The sequence below is a fragment of the Leishmania braziliensis genome, chromosome 36 (assembly GCF_000002845.2).
Source record: "Leishmania braziliensis MHOM/BR/75/M2904 complete genome, chromosome 36".
NCBI classification, from domain to species: Eukaryota; Euglenozoa; class Kinetoplastea; order Trypanosomatida; family Trypanosomatidae; genus Leishmania; species Leishmania braziliensis.
This window is the reverse complement of record NC_009327.2, coordinates 816,567-841,820: the sequence shown is the minus strand read 5'-3', so window position 1 is coordinate 841,820 and position 25,254 is coordinate 816,567. Positions and strand designations below refer to the sequence as shown.

Here is a 25,254-nt window from a genome sequence, read left to right as displayed (position 1 = left end):
AGCAGAGGCGTCTGGTGGAGAAAGAAAAGGAAGTGTGCTCCCTCTTTTCTCGCTCGCCCTCGTCTGCTCCTGCAGCCTCGATGACGTGAGCTGGAGTCGTCGAGGGGAGAGAGCAAAAGACAGTAGACTGTGCCGAGGCGCCTTGGCTATGTTCAGATATTTGAGAGGGCTCCTCTTGGTGTGCCTGAGTGGGGACGGCAGGGAAGGGAAGGCGCCGCGTAAGGAGTAAGATAGCGAAGGACTACCCTTTGGTAGATCGAGGAAAGACTGAGGAATGGAAGGGTCAAAACTATAGGTCCAGAGAGAAGGCGAGGGGAGTGATACAAAATGATAAAGCCGCGGTGACAGTCGCTGGCAGATAATGGCGGTGTGCACGGAGTGCAAAATAAAGCAAAAAGAGGAAAAGAGTACTATGTCTGTTGATGAGTGTTCGTGGTACTTTCCTTGTAGTGGCTGTGGGCGACGGCGAGTGAGAAAAGGAAAGAGGGAGGGTGCGAGGAGAGGGTGCGAGGAGAGGGGGGAAACTAGAGTAAATACAGCCGTGGAAAAGTGAGCATTCTATGTTGGCGGAAAAAAAAAATAAGCACTGCGTAAGCGCGAATATTCAAAAGGTACGAGCGCTGCGCCACCATGACCAGCGATTGGCTGGAACAGATCACTCGTTCTCCTGTTTCATCCTTTTCTTTTTTCTCTGTTCAGTTTTGCGCACGACTTCTCTTCCCTCTAGTCGTTCGGTTCGTGCACCCTGTGAGAGGTCCGGGGGAGGGGGAGGCACGCGTCTCCAACGCATCTTAGAAGGGACTGTCAGAATATGAGCTCAAGGGGAGAAGATGAGTGTGCGTGATCTGGAGCTAATACTGTGGAGGGGCACTACACGTAGATGTGTACATAATGCACGTGTAGGCGCGTACCTCCATACAACTTGTATACCCAATCATCACGTTCCTTTTTGTCTCCAGCATTCCCTATGACTCCGGCCCACCTCACCGTGCAGTATCCACTCGTGGTGTCGGCCGACAGACTTAGGCTCGCCCTGTGCTGGAGAGACCTGCCAGCATGCTCATGTTTGCACCAGCTCACTACAACTTGTGTCGACTATTCAACACACATACGGCGCACCCACGTCTGCCAAAGGTGTGCGGACTCAGGAGAAAGTCGTGTGCCCGTGCTGTCACAGGCGCATGGCAACAACCTACCTGTCATGGCACATGCGGGCAGGCCATCCAGACACACCTCCAGTGGGATCGACAGGAACGGAAGCCGTGGACAGTGAATCCTCTTCCCCCGACCACAACGTCGCCAAGAAGCAGACTCCACGTTTCCAGGACGTGAGCACTGTGTACACGCGCTGTCGAGCACAGCTGACATGGTGTATCGCATCCAGGCAGGCGATCCGCAGGTGAGAAGGGGCAAGAGTGATGGACAGAAGAGGCGCGAGGAGACCCACACTGATCAGCTTCAATGTGCGCATGCGCGAAATGTGCGGCACCTCCCACATCCGAACAGGTGCGCCGATGCGGCACGGATGCCGGAAGCATGACGAGACCATCCCGAATGACACCATCGAGTCCCCCAGACTCCCATGTGAGGAGTTGCCACATCACATTATGCGATGCTGCGGCTTGGAGCGACGGGGGGTGAAACACAGCACGCAGGCAGGCTACAGACTCTTAGAGGGCCCCTGACCCGAGGCTGACCACATTACTCCTTGAGCTCATCCGGCATGTGCCCGGCCTACTTCCATGTTACCCGCACGACAGGCGCCACTGCCCCCGTTCTCGAGCAGAGCCCTGGAGAGGGCCCGCTTGGATCGCGGCGTGCAGTCCATCCGAGTCCGTCTGGCGCCAATCACGCTGCACGTATGTGAAAGGGGGATGGGGAAGGACGGGAACGAGTCCGTCAAGGCGCACGGCCCGATTCGTCGGCAGGGCGGCTCGTCCCAGGCGGCCAGGGCCCAGCCACAGTGCAACAGAGGCGTAGGTGCGCTGTGACGGTGTGTGTGCGTGTACGTTTGGTGGCCTGCTCGTGGCCCAATGACACGTTAAAGAATGCGATACTCTCCAGCATCTGTTGTAGTTCCTCTCCATCAGAGAGAAGCCACAGGTAACAAGTGAGGTGAGGAGCCGCACTGCGTGTGAAATGAAAGGGGGGATTGATGGACGCATGATCACGCACTGGCGCCGCACACACAGGCATCTCTCCATGAGACGTTCGAGCGCGTACTCAGATTTTACTGCGCCCTGAGTGGTAAACGTGTGTGAGGGAGAGAGCGCTGACGGCAGAAAAACAGCACAGCGAGATGATGACCAAAAACCCACTGCAGCAAACGTCTACTCGAAGCCAACGCTTCAGGTGGAGGAAGAGGAAGTGACTCGAACGTCGCGCAGAGAACTGGTCTGATGGCGTATGGTGATCACCACTTGACCTTCTTGTGGGCAGGTATGCATTTGCTCGCTGTCTGCTCGTGAAGCGGCTTTGGGGTAGCCTGCGATACAAGAGGTGAGGTCAATCTACTTCGCGATGAGCGTTTCGCAGAGGCAACGGCATCGGTTGCCAGGGTCGACTCAATGGGGTGGGCGGCGGCTTCCGATGTGACGTCCCTCCTCTTCACGCTGTCTCTTTTTGCCTGGTGCGTGACCGCCCGCCACCGGTGTTTGCTGCAGCTTCGGCTCCCCGCCTCTTGGTCCGATATGCCTCTCTCGGTGTGGCAGCGTGAGGAGTGTCACGACCCCAAAAGATAAACGCAAACAGAGTTAAGGCAAAGCCACTCTGTAACATCACCGACGTTCTCGGCGTCGGTGGGAAGGACTCGAACCCCTGAGAGATGAGGGCACAACTCACGATCCGCAGCGGCCATGGGTATGTCGTGTAGGCGAGGACAAAGGGGACAGTGTAGAAGAACCACGTGTAGAACTGGTAGTGGATGGTGCGGGCAAATATAACGCCGACGAGGTTCGCCTCAAAAAAGGTGAGTAGTGTGGACGCGTACACCGCCTGCTCTTGCGCCGCGTCGTCCATCATCTCTTCGTCTTCAACAGCGTGGAGGAGTGAGGAGGTGTTCTGCCGACGAGTATCGGCGATTGCTGGATGCAACACACGTGCCTCTGCATCCGTCAAGTACGTGCGTGGGGCCCAGCGCATGCGCCACAGCAGAACCCACGTCGCAGCCGTCATCGCGAGCAGCGCCTGACCAAATCCAGGCTTTGTAAAAAGCTCGGCATCAAGGAATTGGTAGTTTAGCGACCACCGGTGCATGAAGACGCGATCAAGCTCGAAGCTCTTCGATAGGTACGCCTTATAGTTGTGGGCGACAAAAGGTATGCCTGCGACTACTTGCCACACCGCGCAGATAAAAAGGTACCACGCAACTCGCCTGAGGGGGAGCGTGCGGAGCATTACGTAAAGCATGCCTGGCGCGAAGAGGAGCACGTTCATCTTGATTGACACGGCGATGGTAAAGCAGATGGATCCAATGAGCCACTGGCGCGAGCGCTTGCCAGCGCCGCTGGGGCGGCCAGCGATGAAGGTGACGGCAGCGAACAAGAACAGCATGGCCCAGCAGTCGTTGAACAGCCGCAGCACATAGAGGCTGCGAATGCGCTTCGAGATGAAGAGTGGTATAATGACCCTCCACGTGTGCCCAGAATGGCTGTAGAGGCGCAAAACCATTGCCAGTGTCACGAGGTAGACGCTAGCGTAGATCAACTGAGCCAACTCGATGGCTTCACCCTTTTTGGTTAAATAGTAGAGGACCGCGTGCACCCAAATGAAGCCGCCCGGGTAGACCAGCGGCCCAGTGCCGCCCTTCAGGTTGCGGTAGTCCAATTCACCATTAAGGAACCCCTCCACCTCTTCCATGTACGCGCGCCAGTCGATCTCCGTGTAGGGCACCACGAGGATGACGATGATGATGACTACCGTCTCTGCGGCCAGCGCCACGTTCATGAACTTCATCTCTCGTGCCAAAAAAAGCTGCAGGTGAGTTGTGTGTGTGTGTGTCTAGGTGAAAAGTCGTTTGCTAACAGATGCGCTATATGCGAAGGAGGGGGCGCGCATCCCCCCAAAAATGTGGAATAAGCCAAGTGCCAGTGGAAAGCAAAAAAAAAAAACAGTAAGTAGAATAAAATGCTTCAAGGAGGAAGGACGTCCTCAAGTACTTACATAGATACACACACAGACAGTAACTCAGTCAGAGAGTCACCCATCATACAGGTCGCCGTCACGTTCTGCTGCCGCTAATCTTGCTGACCTGGGTTGCTTGCCTTGAGATAGACTTGGTGCTCGTGCGGGATGGGAAGTACGTTGCATCGTTGAAGAGTTGTGTTGTGGAATCCCGGAAAGATAGAGAAAGAGAGGTGGTGTAGGTGAGTAAAGGGTGGAGGTTGAGAGGGCTGAGCAGAGAATGTGACCAGAAATGCTTGATATGTGAAGAGAAAACGAGCCGCTCAACGTGAAAGCGAAAGGGAGAGGGATCATCACTCTAGTACGCGTTAGGCCAACAGCTTAAAGAGCATATGCAGGAAGCTCACGGAGACTGAGGAGAGCACAGAAATGAGAGAGCGCAGGAGACAGCAGAACGGCGCCAGTAGCGCCATAAGAGAGAAATGCCGAAGAAAAAGGTAAAAAAGGCAGCGTTGTCAACAGTGTCGCGCGACTGGAGGGGAGAGCGTGTGGATCACTGGCAGTCTCTGCTAGTCGCGAACGCTTCGTCAGCATTCCTCCGTAACTTGGGAAGAACAAATTTCGCCGCGTCTTTGCCACGCCTGTAGGTCTCATTTTTCCGTCAAGCAGTCGTTTTGGCCAGGACCAGACCTCGCTCCAATAGCGGCGACGGGAGTAACATCGCCGGGGTTCTGATCGAGCTGAACTTCAACATGGCTTTTGTGGGAGAGAACACACACAGAGATCACGCTGCTCGCAAGACATGCCGTGAAGCCTTCTTGCGCTGTCGCAAGTGTGCCCGTACTTAGTGGCGGAGGGCCCGTGTCACGCTGTCCTCGTGAGGGGAGTGATCCTCTCAAAACCACCGGGCAAAGTGAGTTGTTGGTACGCTCGCTTCCTAACAAGCTCGGAACAGGGGAAGTCGCATGGCAACACGTTGACTAGAACGCAGCTCAGAGGAAGATGCAGGCTGCACTGTAAACGAGAATGAAACGACGCTGGATGAAGCGATGGGAAAGTAGCGTACAGTATTGGACCCCAAGAGGCGAAGAAGTTATGGACATATGCGGCTGTCTCGAGCGTACTGTATACTCTCCAAAGTTTAAATGTGCCTTCTCTTCGAGGAAAGGGAGCAACAAGACAAGCGTGTTTGCTCTCTTCACAGTTTCATCTGTAAAGCTCAGCGCGACTGAAAAGAGGAGGTAACAACTCGCACAGATAGCGCCGTTCCGTCTTCTTCGGCTTATCAGATGAAAAGGAAACAGCGGAAGAAGACGAGGAATGGTGGCCACCACTGCAGAGAGAGAGAGAGAGACAGGTAAAAAAAATGCAAGGGGGAGGGGGGGTCGATGGTGCTTTGGAGGGCGACAGGACTTTACCACTTCACCACACATTGATTATATTGCACAACGACATAAAGGGAGGGGAGCGGAGGAGAGAAGGTTCCAGTCCCGTGCATTTGTGCCCACATAGCCCCGCACACAATCCCAGCGCTGCCTTCGTCTCTGATGCACGATTCTGCTTCATGAGCGCGTGAATCATACCCCTGATCCGCCTAGTCCGATCCTTATTTAAAAATTCTTTTACCGCGTTTTTTTCTTCTTCTTTTAAGTAACAACCTCGAACCTCGACCAGTGGTGCTTTACACGCACCCAAGAGCACACCTCACCACGTTGATCCTCTCAACGACAAGGCACGAGGGATGCGCTACAAGGTGAACAGACAAGAGCATCCTTCACAATCAGTACTCACCCACCCACCCACCCGTCGCGTGCCCAAAACTCACATGAAAGAGGCACGTCTTTTTCTTCCCCTCACCGCAGCACTGGGGTGGCGAGCAAATCCATGTCCTCCTGAGTCGTCGCTGACTGCTGCTGGGCTTGGCGACGGTGCTGCAAGTGCGTGGCATCCGACGTGGTCTCGAAGAATCGCCAAAAACGGATCGTGCCATCCTCGCCGCCTGCAATGGACGCGTAGCAGCCGGCAAACGGCGACTGCGGGAAGGGGGAGCAGATAAGCAGCGGCCGTGCACGATGACCAGGGAGGGCGTACATTGGCATCCACTCCGACCTCGGATAGCCGATAGCGTTGCTGTGCCCGCGGCCGGTGATAGCGGTAGAATCCCACAAATCATCTCGGACGCGACGGTCCACTTGGGCAATGTCATCACTTTCGACGTCGCTTACGTCTTCATCCTCGGTACCGCAGTCATCATCCGCGTCGTCACTGTGCCGAATAAAGTCGTCTCGGCCGCCTTTGCTGTCGCCTCGCGAGTTGCGGCGCTGGAGAAGAGCCTCTCGGAGGTAATTCTCGCGGCGCCTGATACCGCAGCGCCACACCACAAGCGCATTTGGTGGAGCGCTGTGCGCTACCGCTGAGCTACTGCTGTTTGCACTGGCAGCGGTGCCAGCAAACCCGGCGGTCGGGTCAAGAGTCGCGCTCGGAGAAGCGGCTAACACCTCCGTCTCGTTCCACGAGCCGTGCCAGAGAGTGGAGCCGCCAGATGCACCAATGACACTGCTGCTGTTGGCTACGCTGAGGCGAGTTGATGGGGAACGGTGCCAACCAGTGCCGTACTCATGAAAGCCGCTGCCATCACCTCCGCTAGCCGCACCAAGCTCTGCGTGAGCGGCCAGCGCTGGGTAGGCCGGTGGTGATAACGAGAGCGGAGCGGGCAACAAAGGAACGCCAGCCCCGGTCACTGCGTAATGGCCCTCGGGATCGTACAACGCCTGTGTTACAGGAGCTGCCGTGGCGCCAGCGGAGGTCAAAATGGGCTCGGCGCCGGACAAGTCGTACGTGCGCAGCCCCGCCACGCCAGCGGAGGCCCCCACTAGCAGCACATAGGGACTTCCAGGGTGGAAACACAGGGCCTTCACAGAGCAGTCCTGATCGACGATAAAGGTATGCAAGGGGCGCTGCGGTGCGCTCAGGGACCACACCTTTACAATGCCACTTCCACTGCCAGTCGCTACCAGCGAGCCCGTCGCGTTCCACGACACGCTGCACAGTCGATCGTGCTGCCGTAGAAATGTGGCGGCGCGCTGCAGCTTGCTGGGCTCGCCACTAACAGCCGACGAGGCAGGTGCAGACAATGGGGATGTTCTCGGTGCGCGCTCGTCTTGGCTAAGCTCGGCGTCCGTGCCAAAGCGAATGGCAGGCTGCACCTGCCTTGCATCAAGGGTGATCAATCCGCGGGCAGCAGTGGTGGCAGACCCCAGCCAAGGATGGCGACTGCTGGTGCCCACGCAGCTGATGGACGAAACAGAAGAGCTGAGAAGGTCAAGCGCACGTGCCGCGCGAGAAGCTGATGAGGTTGCTGAGGTAACTCCACCACAATCGCCACGGCCGAGTACGAGCGAGCTCAGGTAGTCCGTCGGCGGCGGTGGCATGGCGAAGGCAACAGTGCAGTGCAATGTGCCATCCCCGCGTCCCTCATACATCTCCACGGCACCGTTTGACATGCCCAGGAAACAGGACGTCTCCCGGCAGCGGGTCATCGCAACCGCCGTCGCCCGTCGCGGACCCGAGAAGGCGCCAGAGGATGTTGTGCCGGTACTGTTGCCAACTTCCCCGGGTGCAGGGGGGTTCGAGATGCGTGCCGTCGACGACGCCTGCCGTGGGTGGCTCGGATGAAACAGCACGAGATCCTCCTGCAGTGCCAGCGCCATCTGATTGGTCCCCCAGGACAGACAGCTTGTGTAGAAGTCCTCCTGCAGCCCGGCCGCACTCAATACACAGTAGGATGACGTGAGGCGAGTTGGGATCCAAGTTGGGCTTTGGCGAGAGCTCGCGGTGAGCGCAGTAAGAGACGACATTCCCTCTACGGATGTGGATGGGCGCGAAACGTCTATGGGTGACGGAGATGCACCGGTGGTGCACAGCTCCGCTGTCCCGATCATCGGCGCCGTCGGTCCGGCGGTGGAACCTGCGAGTGAGGCGATGAGCCGCGTGTGATGCGCATGCCGTGAGAGCGACGACGACGATGCGCGGGGACTCAATGGCGACGAGGATGACATGCCCACAGACAGGAAGGTGCCACTTCTTGCAGAGCCTCGTCCACGATGCGGGCTCCTAGAGGACATGGTTCTCTGTGCTTGGTGCTTCGTTGTCTCTTGTGAAGTGAAGAAAGCCAAGCGATATGAAAAACTAAGCGAGAAAAAACAAGGGCGATGGAAACAGATCACTCCAGCCCCCTCCTACGTCGTTCCCTTCTTCGTCCTCTCAGTACACCCTCGAACGCCCAGTCCTTTTGATTTCTGTGCGTGTCTGCGCGCGCGTTTGTGTATGGAAAAACTGAAGCCGACGTATGTATCACAGGGACCCAAAAATCATGGCGAAGGAGGAGAGAGAAATCCAAAATGAGTGCTGGCGTGTATGTGTGTGTATGGAAGGGAGAGAGAAGTAACGTCAGGGAGACAAGAACGAGAGCCAAACAACAAGATCAACACAGAAAAGCATACAAAGGCCAGTGTCTATGCAAGGTGAGTGAATGCGTGACGATGCCACGAAATCGGGGAGGGGAGAGGAAAAAGGGGGGGGGGGGAAGAGACAGCAAGGATGCGAAAGGGGAGGGATGTTTGATGAAAGATAATATGGAAACAGGCAACACACTAGAAAAAAAGAGGTGCGCAGAGAAGCGTAGTACGCTTGCGGTGGCAACACAAGTGTAGAGTTTCTATGGCATGCGACCACCTCGTTCGGATAGGTGTACGTGTGTGTGTGTGTGTGTGTGTGTGTGACAGACAGTCAATTATGTTCTCCCCTCTCATACGCTTATTTCGGATTGTAGGAACGATACGAGTGCGTGGAGACGTTAGGGAAGAGCAAAATTGAGGAAGGAGAGGGGGCCGAAAGCGCAATAGCAAACAAGCAAGAAGAAAAATGAGTAAGGGGACGAAAAATCCGCTTCTCTTTCGAGTCAACCACCCATTTGAAGTGTAGTGGGGCCGCAACCAATATCGTTTGTTTGTCCCTATGATAAGCCATTGCTATCTCGAATTCGCCATCATAAGGGTTGGAGGGCGTTGTGCTAGTTCAGTGATCAAAAAGAAAAGAGCCCCGTTTAGTGGTGTGGGCGAACAGGAGCAGAGGGTGTATAGTAGTTGAAGGGGCAGCAGCACTGCTGAAGGGTGAGCATACTGGGCACCCTTACTGCGGCTCGTTGGAGGCAGAAAGGTCCTTTTATATACAGTGTATGGAAACCAGAAGTTTTGTTTTCTGGTGCCCGTTATGCCCAAGAAAAAGATTTTCGATGAGCATCGGCATGACTTGCCATCGCGCACGTATCCAGGTGCACGCTGACTGCAGTTGCACACGTGTTGTTGGCTTGCTGATGGATTCTGTCCGCAGGCCTTTTGCGACACATGAGTGAAGAGAAAAGAAAGGGGTCGTCTCTCTGCCTCTCTCTTCTCGGCTTCGCTTTTCTCGCGTTCCAGTGTGTCTGCAGGGCACACTGAGATATGCCTTGCAGAAATGTTGCGTGTAATGGCCGTTCTTTTTTTTCTCTTCTTCGATTTGTTTGTCGATTAATTAACTTCATTCTCTTTCTGTCTCTCTGCCTTGACAAAACATAACCAATGGGAGGAGGAAAAAAAAAAACAGATCGAGCACAAAGCACCCGGCACATGCACACAAGAGAGACCCATGTGAGCGTGCGCACAGCAAAGGCAACGAAAAGGAGAAGGAGAGGAAGAAGGATGGTGCTCCACGCGTACCAGAGGCTCCAGTGAGCGGGTCCTGCACGCACCTCATCAAAGGCTCCGTTTTGTACAGGTGCCCAGCGGGCATGCGCATCCAGTACAGCTCTTTATGTTTTCGTTTTCCTTCGTTTGGCATCGCGGAACATGTGTCTCATCCCTTCGTGTGCGTGTGTGGTTGAGTGCATATACGTGTGCTTGCTCTTCTTTTTTTTTGTCTGACATTAACCTTGCTGTTGTTGCTGTGGTGATGGTGATGGTGGTGGTGGTGTATGTGTAGAGTTACCACTTGTCCTCGCCGGCGGTGTTGACAACTGCACGCACACACGCACGCACACACACACACACACACGCACACACACACGCGCACACGCGCACAGGCCCGTGCGCAGTTCTCCGTACAAGTAGAGACGTCGCACACAGAGCAAAGGAGAAAGAGAAAAGTGACAAGACAGCGAAGACGTACCCCATGTGGGGCGCGATCCCCAATAAAAAAAAAGAGGGAAAATAGAGTGACAGAGGAGCCGGAAAAGAAAAAGAAAAAGCCGAGGAGGGATCGTTCTCTATATGTGTGTGTGTGTGTGGGGGGGTCTGTGTAATGCCGCCACAGCTACTGTCTTCCCGCTCTCAAGACAGAAACCGCTGCCCGCTGCGACACGGAAAGCGCGTCTTGGGTAGGTAGGCGAGTAGGTAGGTATGCAGCAATGTTTCCCGCGAAGCGCTTCACGCGCGCAATGCCATGCGAGTAAAGGTTATCGGAGACGCTGGAATGGAAAAGAAGGGATCCGGAGGAAGGCCGTGGTGAACGCTAAAGAGAACGCATCGTATGCCGTTCTTTTTTTTTTTAGTGAGTCTCACGCCGACTCCCTCTCGTCAACTACCTTCTACGACATACCCCCCCCGTTCCCTCGTACCGTTTCATGACAACGCAGGCAGCGGCACCCACTCCCTTCTTACCGAGAGACAGCCCGTATGGGCACGCAACAAGAGAGACACGGCAGAAGAAAACGACGAATCAAAGAGGGAGAGCGTACGCAGAGAGAGATGAGCAGAGCGTTGACGCATGTGTCTGTGCCTGTGAGTTTGTGTGTGGGTGTGTGAAGAGAAACGGAAACTGGTGAAAGGGGAAGCAAATGAGACTAGTAATAATAATTAAAAAAAAAAAATAAAGAAATGCACACGCACAAAAACTACATAGCTGCGCCGAAGACGTGACCCACACAGAGAGGGGGAGAGGGAGGGTGGGGGCCGAGTATCGACAAGTGTGTTGCCGCTTCTTTTGTTGCTCGCTTACTAGAAAAGCTGCAATCCCTTTTGAGCAGCGGCAGTATGCAACTCAGACGAATACCGAGGAAAAGGAAAAAAAGATAGTAGTGTGGCTAAAGCACTCGCTGAGTGGAGGGGTACTAGTAGCGTTTTCACCCCTACTCTACGACTATCCTGCCCTCCTTGCTGACTACCCTCCGCCCATCGTCCCCCTCCCCTGCCGCCAGTTTCCCTCCCCTTCCCCCGACTTCCACTCGTTTCTTCTCTGTTCCTCGTGCCCAAAAAGTGATGGTGAGAAAACGAGGGAGAGGGACATGTGTAGCCAAGAGAAGGGGGAAAGACGCCCAATGGCGAGAAAAAAGAAAACTGCGGGAATCTGAGGGGCTTGGATGAGGGAAGGTACACGAGAAGTTGGTAAGAGGGAAAGAAGCGGCAGCAGGGGCAAGAGAACGCACAGAGACGTAGCTCCTAGCACAGAAACTACCAAAACCGCCCTCTTGCTGATCCAGTCATCTCTCTCCCTCCATCACCGTGCCCATGTCAGCGTTGCGCCGATGGGTCCCTGCGTCGCCTCTTTCCACGTGCTATGCCTCTGCAGAGACACTAAAGCCTCTCTTGCATTCGCTGCGTCGCCTCTTTCTGTGAATCTCTGCTCTTCCCCTCCCCCCCTCCAGCCCTTTTATTTCGTCGTTCCTTCCTACCTCAAGCTGCCTTTTCTCTCTTATTTTTTCCTCATGCTCCTGTCTTTCCCCGTCACTGGACGATATCTTTGCGTTTCTCCACCTCATAGACGACGCACGAGTGTGAATCTGTTTGTGTGTACCCATCCGTGTGAGAGCGTAGCTGTTCCTTTCCTCTTGTGGACACCGTGGGCACCTTCACGCTGGCCTAGAGAGAGAGAGCAACCTAAACACAGCCCTCATCAACAATCACGGCACACACACACAGACGCTTAGCAGAAGCGGGGCGTAGGACGATATACTCGCAGTTATTAGAAGCCCATGCCACCCATCCCACCCATGCCGCCCATGTCGCCCATCGGAGCGGTAGCGGACTCTTCTTTGGGCAGCTCAACAACAGCAGCCTCGGCCGTCATCATCAGGCTCGCCACAGACGTCGCATCACTGATGGCCACACGCACGACGCGGGTGGGGTCGATGATGCCAGCCTCGAACATGTTCACGTACTTGTCGTTCTGCGCATCGTAGCCGGTGCTCTCCTCAGCGGCCTCCAGCACCTTCTCCACAACCACCGCACCCTCCTTGCCAGCGTTCGCAGCAATCTTCATCGCCGGCAGGCGGATGGCATTGCGCAGGATGTTCACACCCGTGCGCTGATCGCGTGTGAGAGAAGAGTCGTTGACGAGAGTCTCCAGCTTCTTGCTGGCACGCAGCAGAGCCGTGCCACCGCCGGCCACAATACCCTCCTGCACTGCAGCGCGAGTGGAGCACAGGGCATCCTCAATTCGGTCCTTCTTCTCGTTCACCTCCACCTCTGACCCGCCGCCCACCTTGATGACGGCCACGCCGCCGCTCAGCTTCGCCAGGCGCTCCTTCAGCTTGTCACGGTTGTAGTCACTCGTCTCGTTACAGATGAGCTCACGGAGGAGGTCAACACGCTCCTTCACCGCCGCCGCATCGCCGCCGCCGTTCAGCAGCACCGTGTCGTCCTTCGTCACTGTCACCTTCTTGACAGAGCCGAGGATGGAAGGGTCGAAGTTCTCGGAATCCAACTCGAGTCCCGTGCCCTCATCGCCAACGAGCTGTGCGCCAGTGAAGATGGACATATCTTGAAGAGTGGCTGTCTTGTTGTCACCGAAGCCCGGAGCCTTGACGCAGCACACCTTTAGCTTGCCCTGCAGCTTGTTGAAGATCAGCGTCGTCAGCGCCTCGCTCTCCACATCGTCGGCGATGATCAGAAGGGGGCGGCCGCTGCGCACGACGTGGTTGAGAGCAGGAAGTAGGCTGTGAATGTTCTGGATCTTCTTGGCGCTCATAAGCACCAGTGCATCCTCGAGTTCAGCCTTCTGCGCCTTGGCATCCGTCACGAAGTACGGGCTCACGTACCCACGGTCCACGCTCATGCCCTCCACAACCTCCAGCTCAGTGGCCATGGTCTTGCCGTCCTGTGCCGTGATGACGCCATCGCGACCGACCTTCTCCATTGCCTGACCAATCATCTTGCCGATCTCCTCATCGCCATTGGCCGAGATGGTGGCCACTTGCACAATGTCCTCCTCTCCCTTGATCGGGCGACTCTGCTGGGCAACACTCTTCAGGATCACATCCACGGCACGGTCCATGCCGCGCTTCATGTCGATCGGGTTCGTACCCTGTGAAATTGACTTGAGGCCCTCGCTGAAGATGCTGTCCACAAGCACCGCAGAGGTTGTGGTGCCGTCACCAGCCAGATCGTTTGTCTTGTTGCACACCTGGCGTACCAGCTGAGCACCCATGTTCTCGAAGGGGTCCTTAAACTCGATCGCCTTGGCAACGGTCACACCATCCTTCGTGATCTTCGGCGCACCATAGGCCTGCTCGATGATCACGTTGCGACCCTTCGGCCCAAGCGTCGTCGCCACTGCAGCAACAGCGCGAGTGACGCCCTTCTGCATGGAGCGGCGTGCCTTGTCGCCGAAGCGCACATCCTTGCCGGCAAGACGCACAGCAGAGCGGAACATCTTGACGAGGTGTTCTGGTGGGGAGTGGGTGGTTTGTAGAGCTCAGAGGGGATGAGGGGAAGCGAATCGGGTGCACAGGAAGACTAACGAGGGGGGAAGCCTTTAAAAGCACGAAGAGCCAAAACAGAGCAAAGCAAAAAAATACACAGGTCTGTAAAGAGGTGAAGATGTCGTTACGTTTCTTTTTTTTTGGTCTTCCTTCGTTGTTTTTCTCGTCTTGCTGTCGCCGTATCAGGCACCGAATAGACTACGTGCGAGAGAAAACCCCTGAAAATCCTTCACGTGAAATGGCGGAGGAGATTCAGAGTTGATAGGGGAGAGGAGAAAGAGAGGGAGGAGGGGGGACGGCCGCTTATAGATAATGAGTAAAATGATGTTTGGCTTTTAGTTGTTGTTTTCGTTGCTTTTCGCTAGAGAGGCGTAGGAATCTGTGCGTGGACGAGGGCGTTGCATTCGAGCACATGAAGAGCGAGAGCACCATGATGATGCGGGGGCGGGGGCAGGAGGGGGCGGTTGAAGGTGAAAGGAGGGTGAAATGAGCACGATGTATGTGTGCGTATGTGTGTGTGATCGAAGGAGGAGGAGGACGATTAAGAGAGAGAGAGAGAGAGCGGCGTTGGAAAAGTAGAGAGAGGACGTAGAGGAGATGAAGAGGAGACATGTGCTGCCGTTCGCTGTTCTGCTAGGTCTTGCAAAGCAAACAGGCACAAAGGATGGCATATGGTGACGCACAGCAACACAACGCGCTACACGTTCCAGTGTGTGTAACTCGTCCTACTAGCAGTAGCCACTCACACCTCTTTAAGGAGTACCTGGCAACCCATGCAAGTGGTGCGACAAGGAAGCCTGCAGCATAGTTCGCGCAGATCGAGTGATGGACACCATGTTTTGTTTTCTTCGGTCAACTCATAAATACCCCTTCCCTTTCGGCAGTAGCGTTCGTGACGGATGCGTCGACTCGAAATGATTCCACACAAGCAAGCAGGAAAGTGGTGGACAACAGAGAAACCCACAAAACGGAAAGGGCAAACGTGGGCCAGTACAGGGAGTGAGAAGCTGGAGCCCTTGCATGTGCGCTTCCCATTTTACCATACGTTAGCGTTGCTACCTTGTGCACATCATCGACTTTCCGCGAACATCCACTGACACGCCCCCACGTCAAGTACACACCACCCGTACCCGCATATACTTGAACTTTCGCTTTTAGGGGTAGTTAAGAGGGTGTGGAGTGGGGAGGGGAGGGGAGGGGAGGGATAGGTTAGCGAGACATGGAGAAAAGCAAATCGCGTTTTTTTCTGTATTTCTGTCAGTTAAGTATCGCCTGCTGTGAAAAGAAAGATCGAGGCAGCCACACAGTAACATGAAGAACAGCTTGTCGAGGTGGAGAGTGAGGAAAAGGGAATATTTCCTAAGCGTCCCCCCTTTCCCCCTTTTGCTTTACGTTCCTTGCACAATCGCCCCCCTCGGCATCCACATTCCCTCTTCACACGCAAGCACAGCGTCGGTTTGCCTGCATAAATCACAACCCCACCCTCTGTTCTACTCTCTCGCTCTTGGTGTTAATGCGCTATGGGACAATGTAAAAAGATGAATTTAGCAGCCCCTTCATCAGTGCCGCCCGCCATCATACTTACACCTCCTTTCTCCGCACTGTGCTTTAGGGCGTCCTGAGGAGAGAGTGAGCGACCAGCTTGGGTGGGAGAAGCTGGTGAGGGGCGAGAAAGGAATGTCAGGCGTGCGGAGGGACATCCTTTGCAGACTGTCTCTCTCACCCCCCACCCCCGTTACATCTTCAGGCAGTGCATATCTGTGTCACCTAGTCAGAGGGACGAGAGGTTATATGCCACGGCAACGGCACCCAACGCGCGAAACGCTAACCAACACACGAACAAGACACGGCAATATCAGTGAGAACAAACGTTGCGAATGCACACACACACGCACACGTATGCACTGGAACATACAGAAAGGAAAGGGGAGAGGGAGAGAGGGGTCACCCACAAAGGCATCTTCTCTGCAACATCTTCCTCTTCCTTCTGCTCACCTCATTTTCGTCACCCTCCGCCATCGTCTGGTTCCCCTCCCATCCCCCCCACCTGCCCGTCCCACAACGGCGGAATTCGGCAGCGGAGGGAGGGAGGGAGGGGGGGACAAAGAAGATAGGATGGCAGAGGGAGGAGGGAAGAGGGTGGAAAGTTGGTGGCGGCGCAACGACATGAGTGGTGATTCGCAGTAAATCCAAACAAGCAAAAAAAAAAAATGTGAGGAAAAAGGAAAGAAAATGTGCCTTCGAGCACACAAACACACACACACACAGACGTGGATGCGAAGAAAAGCGAACGAAGGGGTGAGAGATGTCAGAGTGATGAGTAAATAAAAGTGGCAGTCAGCCACACCGCGATCACAACTCCGGGCAAACTCGGCTTCTAGTAGCTGCCGAACAGCTCCTCGTCCTCCTCCACCTCAGCCGCAGGAGCCCTCTTACCATTCTTCTTAGACTCCTTTGGCACCTCAACAACAGCAGCCTCGGCCGTCATCATCAGGCTCGCCACAGACGTCGCATCACTGATGGCCACACGCACGACGCGGGTGGGGTCGATGATGCCAGCCTCGAACATGTTCACGTACTTGTCGTTCTGCGCATCGTAGCCGGTGCTCTCCTCAGCGGCCTCCAGCACCTTCTCCACAACCACCGCACCCTCCTTGCCAGCGTTCGCAGCAATCTTCATCGCCGGCAGGCGGATGGCATTGCGCACGATGTTCACACCCGTGCGCTGATCGCGTGTGAGAGAAGAGTCGTTGGCGAGAGTCTCCAGCTTCTTGCTGGCACGCAGCAGAGCCGTGCCACCGCCGGCCACAATACCCTCCTGCACTGCAGCGCGAGTGGAGCACAGGGCATCCACGACGCGGTCCTTCTTCTCGTTCACCTCCACCTCTGACCCGCCGCCCACCTTGATGACGGCCACGCCGCCGCTCAGCTTCGCCAGGCGCTCCTGTAGCTTCTCCCTATTGTACTCAACAGGCTCCTGCTCAACGCGTTCGCGGAGGAGGTCAACACGCTCCTTCACCGCCGCCGCATCGCCGCCGCCGTTCAGCAGCACCGTGTCGTCCTTCGTCACTGTCACCTTCTTGACAGAGCCGAGGATGGAAGGGTCGAAGTTCTCGGAATCCAACTCGAGTCCCGTGCCCTCATCGCCAACGAGCTGTGCGCCAGTGAAGATGGACATATCTTGAAGAGTGGCTGTCTTGTTGTCACCGAAGCCCGGAGCCTTGACGCAGCACACCTTTAGCTTGCCCTGCAGCTTGTTGAAGATCAGCGTCGTCAGCGCCTCGCTCTCCACATCGTCGGCGATGATCAGAAGGGGGCGGCCGCTGCGCACGACGTGGTTGAGAGCAGGAAGTAGGCTGTGAATGTTCTGGATCTTCTTGGCGCTCATAAGCACCAGTGCATCCTCGAGTTCAGCCTTCTGCGCCTTGGCATCCGTCACGAAGTACGGGCTCACGTACCCACGGTCCACGCTCATGCCCTCCACAACCTCCAGCTCAGTGGCCATGGTCTTGCCGTCCTGTGCCGTGATGACGCCGTCGCGACCGACCTTCTCCATTGCCTGACCAATCATCTTGCCGATCTCCTCATCGCCATTGGCCGAGATGGTGGCAATACGAACAATATCGTTGATTCCATTGATCGGGCGACTCTGCTTCAGTAGACTCGTTTGCACGTAATCCACGGCACGGTCCATGCCGCGCTTCATGTCGATCGGGTTCGTACCCTGTGAAATAGACTTGAGGCCCTCGCTGAAGATGCTGTCCACAAGCACCGCAGAGGTTGTGGTGCCGTCACCAGCCAGATCGTTTGTCTTGTTGCACACCTGGCGTACCAGCTGAGCACCCATGTTCTCGAAGGGGTCCTTAAACTCGATCGCCTTGGCAACGGTCACACCATCCTTCGTGATCTTCGGCGCACCATAGGCCTGCTCGATGATCACGTTGCGGCCCTTCGGCCCAAGCGTCGTCGCCACTGCAGCAACAGCGCGAGTGACGCCCTTCTGCATGGAGCGGCGTGCCTTGTCGCCGAAGCGCACATCCTTGCCGGCAAGACGCACAGCAGAGCGGAACATCTTCCTCGTCAAATGCTCGATATGTCGGTCTTGATTGATTTCGGTTACTTTAGTGCGAAGAGCGAGAAGGAATAAAAAGATGAGCGGTTATGCGCTTGTTAAGGGAAAGAGCGCAGCGCTGAGAAGAGTAACCGGAGTCCTTTTTTGTTCGGTCTTGGTTGGGGGTGGAGGAGAAGGGTGCAGCGGTACTCGATCCTCGGTACATCGGTGATCCAAACCGCAGTAGCAGCAGGGCGTGCGTGCGAGTATAGATGTATACGAATGTGCATGTGAGAGAGAACAACGGAGAGGGGTGGTAGTCGAAAAAATAGCGAGTTGAACCGAATGACAGTGCATGGCGTGGGCTCTAACGCCTCGAGTAGAGAAGAAAAGTGAGAATGGAAAAAGGCCGACGCGTACCTCCACAAGGCAGAGCACACATCGCAGCACCCAGCGCTCATGTGTATGCACACGGTGGTACACACTTGCTGCTTGCAGTTCGTCCCTCACTGTTGTTTGTTGTTGATCGTGGCTTCGTTTGCGGGGATGACAGCTTCTCGAAGGAAGCGCTCTTGTACATGGATACCGAAGCAGACACAGAAAAACAGGCAGACAGACAGAGACGTGCGTCGAGGAGGAGGCGTAGTGCCGGCTGCCTGAATATATATTTACTTGAGAGACTTCGCCCTTCCATCGTAGTAGTCGATCATCGCCTGTCTGTCGCCTTCGGGCAGAAGCGCGTAGCCGTGCAGCAGCACCACCAACGGAACCAGCACGAACCCCGTTGGTTCAGGGCGATCCTTCTCCACCGGCTCCAGTGATGGCCCTTTCACAACGCTGAACCCAGGCTGGCACACCTGCTTAATAAAAAGGCGGCACTGGGCGACCAAGTAGTTGTGCTGGTCCCTCTCTTGAAGGTGCCGGTTGAGTTCTGACTGTGTCAACTGAAGGGTAGACTGTGTCTGCTTGAGCTTTTCCTCCAAACTGCGCTGCTGACTCGCAAAGCTCTGACGCAGCGTCTCCAGCTCGGCGTGAAGTAGGTCAGCCTCTTCGTTATGGACATCGGCCGAGTTGGCAGAGAGCTGAGTGGCAAGCGCTGCTCTTGCAGCCTCCAGTTCGCGCAGAAGCGCAACGCGCTGTGTGTCCCACTCGGCCTTGTCACACCCATGTGCCTGTTCAACGGCGCGCTCTTTCGCCGACTGAGCCTGAACCTCGCTGAGAAGCTGCTTGATGGCGCCACTGAGCTCGTGACAAAGGAGTCGCTCTCGGCTAGCCTGGCTGAATTGTACGTTATGCAGACGAGCCTCACACTCGTGAAAAAGTACCAGCCACTCTGCCTGCTGCTGTTGATACTCCTTTTTCTGTCGGCGATTCGCGTTCGTCATGGCCTTGAGGTTCGCCGTCACCTTTTCCAGCTGGCGTCGCAGCTGCTGCAACTGCGCCGCATCGTGTGAGCCATTTGGGGTGGAACTAGTGCTGTTGCGCAGCCGCACCGGTGGCATGTCCACAGCCACCTCCTCTCCCATCTGCACGCCCTCGATTTCAAGCGACAGAAGGGATCTAGAGTCACGGGGTGCGTCAGCTAGTGTTAGAATAGTGCTGCCACGAGCAAGACCCCGGTAGTCAGTGCCGTATGCAGGCCGGTACGGTATTAAGGAGTGAGGGGACGCCGTTTCTAGTTGGTCTTTCGCAAGAGCAGCAGCGATACTGGCATTGTGAGCACGAGTCCTCGCCGCGAGTCGAATGGGCTGACTACCGTTGCCAATGTGTGAATGCACTGAAGGTCCCGGTAACCCTCCTGCTGCTGCGGTGGAAGGGGCCGTCGAGGAGACAGGTGCCAAAGCCCCGGAATGAGCAGGAAACAGTGCGTTGTGGTTCACAAACAGACGCCCACTGCGCGACGTCTTGGTGGCCTGCACGGACGGCGGAGCCGCTTTCGACAACGCTGGTGTGCTCACGTGCCCACCGTTCTCCGCTGCTCCACTGCGTTGTGCAGAGGAAGGGGCATCAGTCGACGTGACGCGCTGATCTGATGATACGGAGGCGCAGCCACCGTTGCTCACATCGCACCAGCGAGGAAGCGCAGGATACATGGAGGAGAAAGGGCTACGGCAGGAGAGAAAAACAGGTGACAGCCAATGTGCTGAGGTTGCGCTGCTCTGCCGCAACTCTCACCCCGCAAGAGGTGAGTGTAGCCCCCACAAGAGAAAATTGCAGGCCACGAGGAAGGGGGAACAGAAGGGGAGAGACGCTCATAGATGCGGACTCACAAGTACAGACAAGCAAGATAAGCGAAGGAAGAGCGTGGGAAGGAGACAAGAGGATGAGAGAACGCAGAAGTCTGTCGGATGCTGGTGCGTACACAGAAAGGAAATGGCAAGTACGGCATCCACTAATTACCTGATGGACATCGCTGAATAACGTACACCATAGCGGAAGCACGGCGCCACTGTGCACAGAGACACAGTCACCAAACCCCCTCTCTTGCTGCACACACACACACACACACACACCTCCATAAATACGCTGTGAGTGTCTTTGGAGGTGGGGGGTGCAGCCTCTTTTTCTCTCGTTGTTTCACACTCTCCAGCCGCCTGTTTAGCTTAGCCGCTACTTACCGTTGGGTAGCGAAGGGGATACTCGTAATGTGGATGTTCTGTAAGAGAACGAAAGGAAAAGTGGGATGAAGATGTGACGATGCGAACGGTGAATGTTAGCGCCCGTTAAAACAGCGCAGCAGAAAAAGGTGGGAGAGGCGGACGGAGGAGAAAGTGCCGAGGGACTTATTGTCTTCACCACATTTCCCCTCCCCCAGCACCGCGTGAGCAGAAACAGAGTAGGCCATCCTCAGGTCGCTGAAGAATCACATGCACCGATCTCTGCGCAGGAAGTTAAGAAGGACATCAGTGTTTGAACCTCTTGCACAGTAAAAAACGATGCCACTTCACTGCCATGCGTCTGAAGCCACGGTAGCATCAGTGCACCAATTGGACGCAACAACCATTGTCGATCTGACCTCTCATGGGGAGAGTATCCATTGATGTCCGGCGCCTCCGACTGCCGAGCGTCACCTTGAGCCTCGTCGTCAGAGCTGTCCACCTCCTCTTCCCACATATCCTCTTCCTCATGATCACCGTCGGCGATATCCTCGCGGAAAAGCTCGTTGCTGTTGTCATCATCCTCGTCCGACGGGAAAGTGCTCGTATCAATCCCGATTCTTGGCGTCGTGGTGTCACCAGCTGCTTGACATGCGCGACAAAGAAGAGAAACAGGAGCCGCCAGCAACGTCAGTAGACCACGGCCGACGCCAACAAGCACCCCGGCGTACAATGGCAGCGACGTTTCTACCGACGCCCCGGAGGTGAGCGAAGACAATATGGCCCGACGCGTTGCTGCAACTGAGCCTTTTTTGACGCCTTTACGCTGCGCCGTACGCGAACCCTTCTCGCTTGCAGCGAGTTCCTCAGGCAGCCGCCAGCGGCACGTCACCGGCTGCTGCGCTAATTGTTGTGCTTCTTCTGACGCCAGCATCGGTGGTGATGACTGAGATAAGCATGAGAGCATCTTGAGCAGCCCCTCGCATGAGACAAAGGTGGTGCGCAAATTCGAGAAGTGCTCCACTTGCGGTAGCCAGCGGCTCATCGTCTCCACGAGCGACCCTCCTTGTGCCAGCGTTCGCAGCAGAGCCGCAGGATGAAGCGCCATCAAGGTGGCCAGAGGAGCCAGCAACTGCTGCGCAACAGTGTCCGTGCGCACCATAGAAAGCCGGCGCACCGTAGCGTGGATGACATGGATGAGCTCCGCCTCGGAGAAGCTGGGGGACCTCTGCATGATGGCCACGAGGGCATCACCCATGTCCATCAGCGATGCCTCATTGCGGCGGTCATCAAGCGTGCGAAGGACAAAGGCGACGATGACGGTGGAGAAGGGGTAGGCCGCGCGAGGGGCGTCCACAACGAGCGCGGTGGTACTGACGACTCCGGGGAGGGCACCTTCGTCGACAGCAGCGCCACTAGTCATGGCGGCCTCCATGGTTGCAACGGCAACGCGCACCTGCACTGACTGTACCGCAAGACAGCGCCGCAGCAGAGCAGCAAGGCAGCCGCTTAATGCGCCAAGGATCGCCGACTCCTCGGCGGACAAGAGGAGCTGACACAGACTGTCTAGTATCATCGTAGCAGCGCCATTCGCCACTTCGTCCGACGAATACTCAAAGAAGTACTTCAGCAGATGCAAAAAGTACGGAACAGCACACAGCTCTGCTGTAGACTCCGCATAGCCACTGAGGACATTGTTGACCCACGGCAGCTCCCGTAGCAAAAGCGATGCACCGCTTTGGTCGTCGCGCACGACGTGGCGCAGCAACCTCAGTACAACATCCGCGAGATTAGGGTCGCTGACGTTACGGCGCCAGCAGTTCATCACCGTCTGTGGGAGAGAGCTAGACATGAGTGGAGCTGCAGCCGCAGTGCTTGCGCTGCCGTGATGCGATTGACGGCCCTTTTTCTGTGCGGCACACGCCACCTTGAGGAGATCCGCCAACTGCTCCACCGTATTGTACAATGTGTCATCAGTGAGGCCTGCCTTGGGAGAAAGAAGCGCTAGTAGCGAAACCTGCCATGCAACAAAGTGCTGCGCAAGCAGCACATCGGACCAGTACGGCAGCGTGCCGTGCAGAAACCGGCAGAGGAGCACTGCGACCAGTGGCGTGCATGAGGATGACGATGCTGCTACAGCCTCCTTTGACGTTCCGGTGAAAAGAGATAATGCATGGGTGCTGTCCGCGACAACAGTGGCCATAAAGCTCTCCGCTGCCGTTGCAGTGTTCGTTGCCGCGGCGGCGTCTGCGGAGGCGGTGGGTGCGGTGGCAGCGAGCGTCGCGTGAGCGAGTCGCACGATGGCGGTGAGCAGCATGAGCGCCCGCGCTGTCAAGCCAGGGTGCACTGTAGCACTTGCCACGTCATTGCTCCACAAGTGCGTAGCGAGTGGAGTGAAGTCGACTGCACCGCACTCACGCAACTCCTTCGCACGGCGCTTCAGCACGGCCTCCATGAAGAAAAGGGCTGCCTCTCGCTGCTGCTGCGATGGAGTGAGAATAACCGCGCCATCGTAGGCGAGTGAAGGCTGTTCACTACTGCATTCCCTGCCGTCGTTGTCTGGGATGGCTGCCAAGAGACACTCATGCAAATCCTCCAAAGAGGCGTGCAGGAAGAGCGGGCCAAGAGCTGCTATGCTGTCTGTGTAGAGCTGCGCGACGGTGTCGCGGGTTGTCCACCTCACTCCGTCCTCGCGCTCCTCTTCCTCGCGCAAAAACGAATTCGGGTCGTGAAGCCACGCCTCCACATCGGCAGGCGAGAGGACGGCGTAGGTCAGGAGCAGCTTGTAGTACTGTAGTCCGCATTGGTGGCCCACAACATCCACTAAGCCGACCTTGAGGAATGGCAGCAAAGCTGCGTCTCGAAAAAGGGACCAGCTCTGTGTGGCGTGCCGGCGCACCACCGCTGCCCAGGTATACGACAAAGTGTCCTCATTGGGTTCGCCGCCGCCACTCCCTGCGTGTGGCCACCCAGTCCACTCAGCGCTTGCCGCAACACTGTATGCCTCCTCACCACCGTCGCCGCATAACGCGGCACGATAGCAAGCTGCGTCAGCTTCTAGTGACTGCAGCAGTACTTGCAAGAGCTGCGCCGAAATACATTGCTTGTACCACCCACTCAACTGCAGCACACTCGACACGTATTCGAGCACAGCCAGCGACGCTGTGGCAAGGTTGGCAGCGAGCGCCTCTGCAGATGGAAGGGTGTCTGTGGAGGACGAGGTTGCGCCGATGCACACTGACAGCCAGTGTGCGCATGGGGTGCACATAAAAGGCTGTAGGAGCGGATAGGCTGAGAGGAAGTGGTGCTTGAGCTCAACAGGGGAGCGCTTCCGTCCATTGAACGCAAATTGCCATTCATAGAGAGCTGTCAGGGTTTGAGCAATGAGGGTCAAGAGAGAGCAGCGCGCGTAGACCTCCGCCGAATCTGCCGCGAGCGCAGAGGAGTCGGGCAATGACATGCTCAGCGCAGCTGCTGCGCTGGTGCACAAGATTTCGAAGAGAGGCGGTGCACAGCTCAAAAGCAGCTCAGCACACCATGCATGCATCACCTCTGGCATTGGCTCCTCGAACATGGTTCGCAACAGCCACACATGGCTGAAAACCGACAGCAGCCCGCTGGCGTCAGCGTTTCGATACTGGCCAAAGGCACCAAGAAGCTGCGCTATAATAGCACCAGTCGTAGCCTCGCCGGCGGCTGGTGTCGCGGTGGGTGAAGCCCACAAGACGACAAGCCGCCGAACAGTTTTGCACACCGCCGAGGACCACTGCCGCATCACCGCTGCAGCACCACCAGGTAAGGCAGCAATGTCACTCAGGTCCGAAAGGAGCGAAGAAACGACCTGTTCAAGCTCCTCTGCGCTATTCGACGCCATCACACTGCGCTTTAGAACAGACAGAGCGACTAAACCAACAGTGTGTGAGGACTGACTGCTCATAAGCGTTCGGCAGTAGCGAGCAAGAGAGAAGCAGAACCCGGGCACCTCTCGGCTCCGCCGCTCCAGTTCTGCCTCCGCCACAGCGCGCTGGACATTGTCAGGGGTAAGAATCTGCGACACTAAGAAGTCCAGAGACATGTCGTTCCTTCGAAGTCCCCTGTATGACTTGTGTCACGACGTTTCCCTTGAGTGATGTTGCTGCTGTCGAGCAGCGAAGCAGCAAAGGAAGAGAACTATAAATGGGGGGGGGGGGGTGGCCTCCTCGACATCTCCGCGAAAGCCGCGGTAGGGACGCGCGCTGGTGACCACAGCGCTGCTTGCCGTCGACTCCACAGCCCCGCGACGCGGCGGGAACACGACCCAGTCCATTAGACGCTCAAGTGGTTTCCGGCCATCGAGCGAAAATGCGCGATCGGCAGCGGCTGTCGACGGCTTTGACGTCGTCGGCAGAAAAGGGGCGCTGAGGGATGGCAGCACCAGGCGCCACAGGGCTTCTGAGACGCTGATTGAGTTCCACTTCTCTTTTTGCTCGCGTGCCACTCTTGTCGCCGCGGTGGTGCCCGCGATGGCTGACAGGGAGAGAGAGCCATCGTGAAGCCTTCGTACACACGCATGCGCGTCTTCGGCACTCCTTGTGCCGACATCCTCCCCCTATCGCTGCCAATGCGGAACCGCCTCTGGTGGCGACACGGTCAAGCACCCACGACGTGGGGAGGTCAGAGCGATGCATCGCTGCTGATGTCGGCGGTGGGGTCCTGGTTGGCGCTGCGTCGGAGCGACCCGCAACACTGCGCACGTCTGTCCCACCCGCATG

The 25,254-nt window shown here is 56.4% G+C and overlaps 6 protein-coding genes across 6 annotated transcripts; all 6 read right to left on the bottom strand.

Annotated features, from left to right (window-relative positions):
- Positions 1-2,607: 2,607 nt before the first annotated feature.
- On the bottom strand, positions 2,608-3,954 carry LBRM_35_2270 (putative dolichyl-P-Man:GDP-Man5GlcNAc2-PP-dolichyl alpha-1,3-mannosyltransferase; the record flags this gene model as incomplete). The annotated part of the gene is made up of 1 exon (XM_001568797.1): positions 2,608-3,954. The coding sequence occupies one exon, from the start codon at positions 3,952-3,954 to the stop codon at positions 2,608-2,610; it is 1,347 nt and encodes a 448-aa protein (XP_001568847.1).
- A 2,021-nt stretch (positions 3,955-5,975) lies between these two features.
- On the bottom strand, positions 5,976-8,246 carry LBRM_35_2260 (conserved hypothetical protein; the record flags this gene model as incomplete). The annotated part of the gene is made up of 1 exon (XM_001568796.1): positions 5,976-8,246. One exon carries the CDS (start codon positions 8,244-8,246, stop codon positions 5,976-5,978), a length of 2,271 nt encoding a protein of 756 aa, XP_001568846.1.
- Positions 8,247-12,117: 3,871 nt separating this feature from the next.
- On the bottom strand, positions 12,118-13,806 carry LBRM_35_2250 (chaperonin HSP60, mitochondrial precursor; the record flags this gene model as incomplete). The annotated part of the gene is made up of 1 exon (XM_001568795.1): positions 12,118-13,806. The coding sequence occupies one exon, from the start codon at positions 13,804-13,806 to the stop codon at positions 12,118-12,120; it is 1,689 nt and encodes a 562-aa protein (XP_001568845.1).
- Positions 13,807-16,232: 2,426 nt separating this feature from the next.
- LBRM_35_2240 (chaperonin HSP60, mitochondrial precursor) lies at positions 16,233-17,927 on the bottom strand (the record flags this gene model as incomplete). Its single annotated transcript, XM_001568794.1, has 1 exon — positions 16,233-17,927. The coding sequence occupies one exon, from the start codon at positions 17,925-17,927 to the stop codon at positions 16,233-16,235; it is 1,695 nt and encodes a 564-aa protein (XP_001568844.1).
- A 647-nt stretch (positions 17,928-18,574) lies between these two features.
- On the bottom strand, positions 18,575-19,432 carry LBRM_35_2230 (conserved hypothetical protein; the record flags this gene model as incomplete). Its single annotated transcript, XM_001568793.1, has 1 exon — positions 18,575-19,432. The coding sequence occupies one exon, from the start codon at positions 19,430-19,432 to the stop codon at positions 18,575-18,577; it is 858 nt and encodes a 285-aa protein (XP_001568843.1).
- A 1,321-nt stretch (positions 19,433-20,753) lies between these two features.
- On the bottom strand, positions 20,754-24,578 carry LBRM_35_2220 (conserved hypothetical protein; the record flags this gene model as incomplete). The annotated part of the gene is made up of 1 exon (XM_001568792.2): positions 20,754-24,578. The coding sequence occupies one exon, from the start codon at positions 24,576-24,578 to the stop codon at positions 20,754-20,756; it is 3,825 nt and encodes a 1,274-aa protein (XP_001568842.2).
- Between the last annotated feature and the right edge of the window lie 676 nt (positions 24,579-25,254).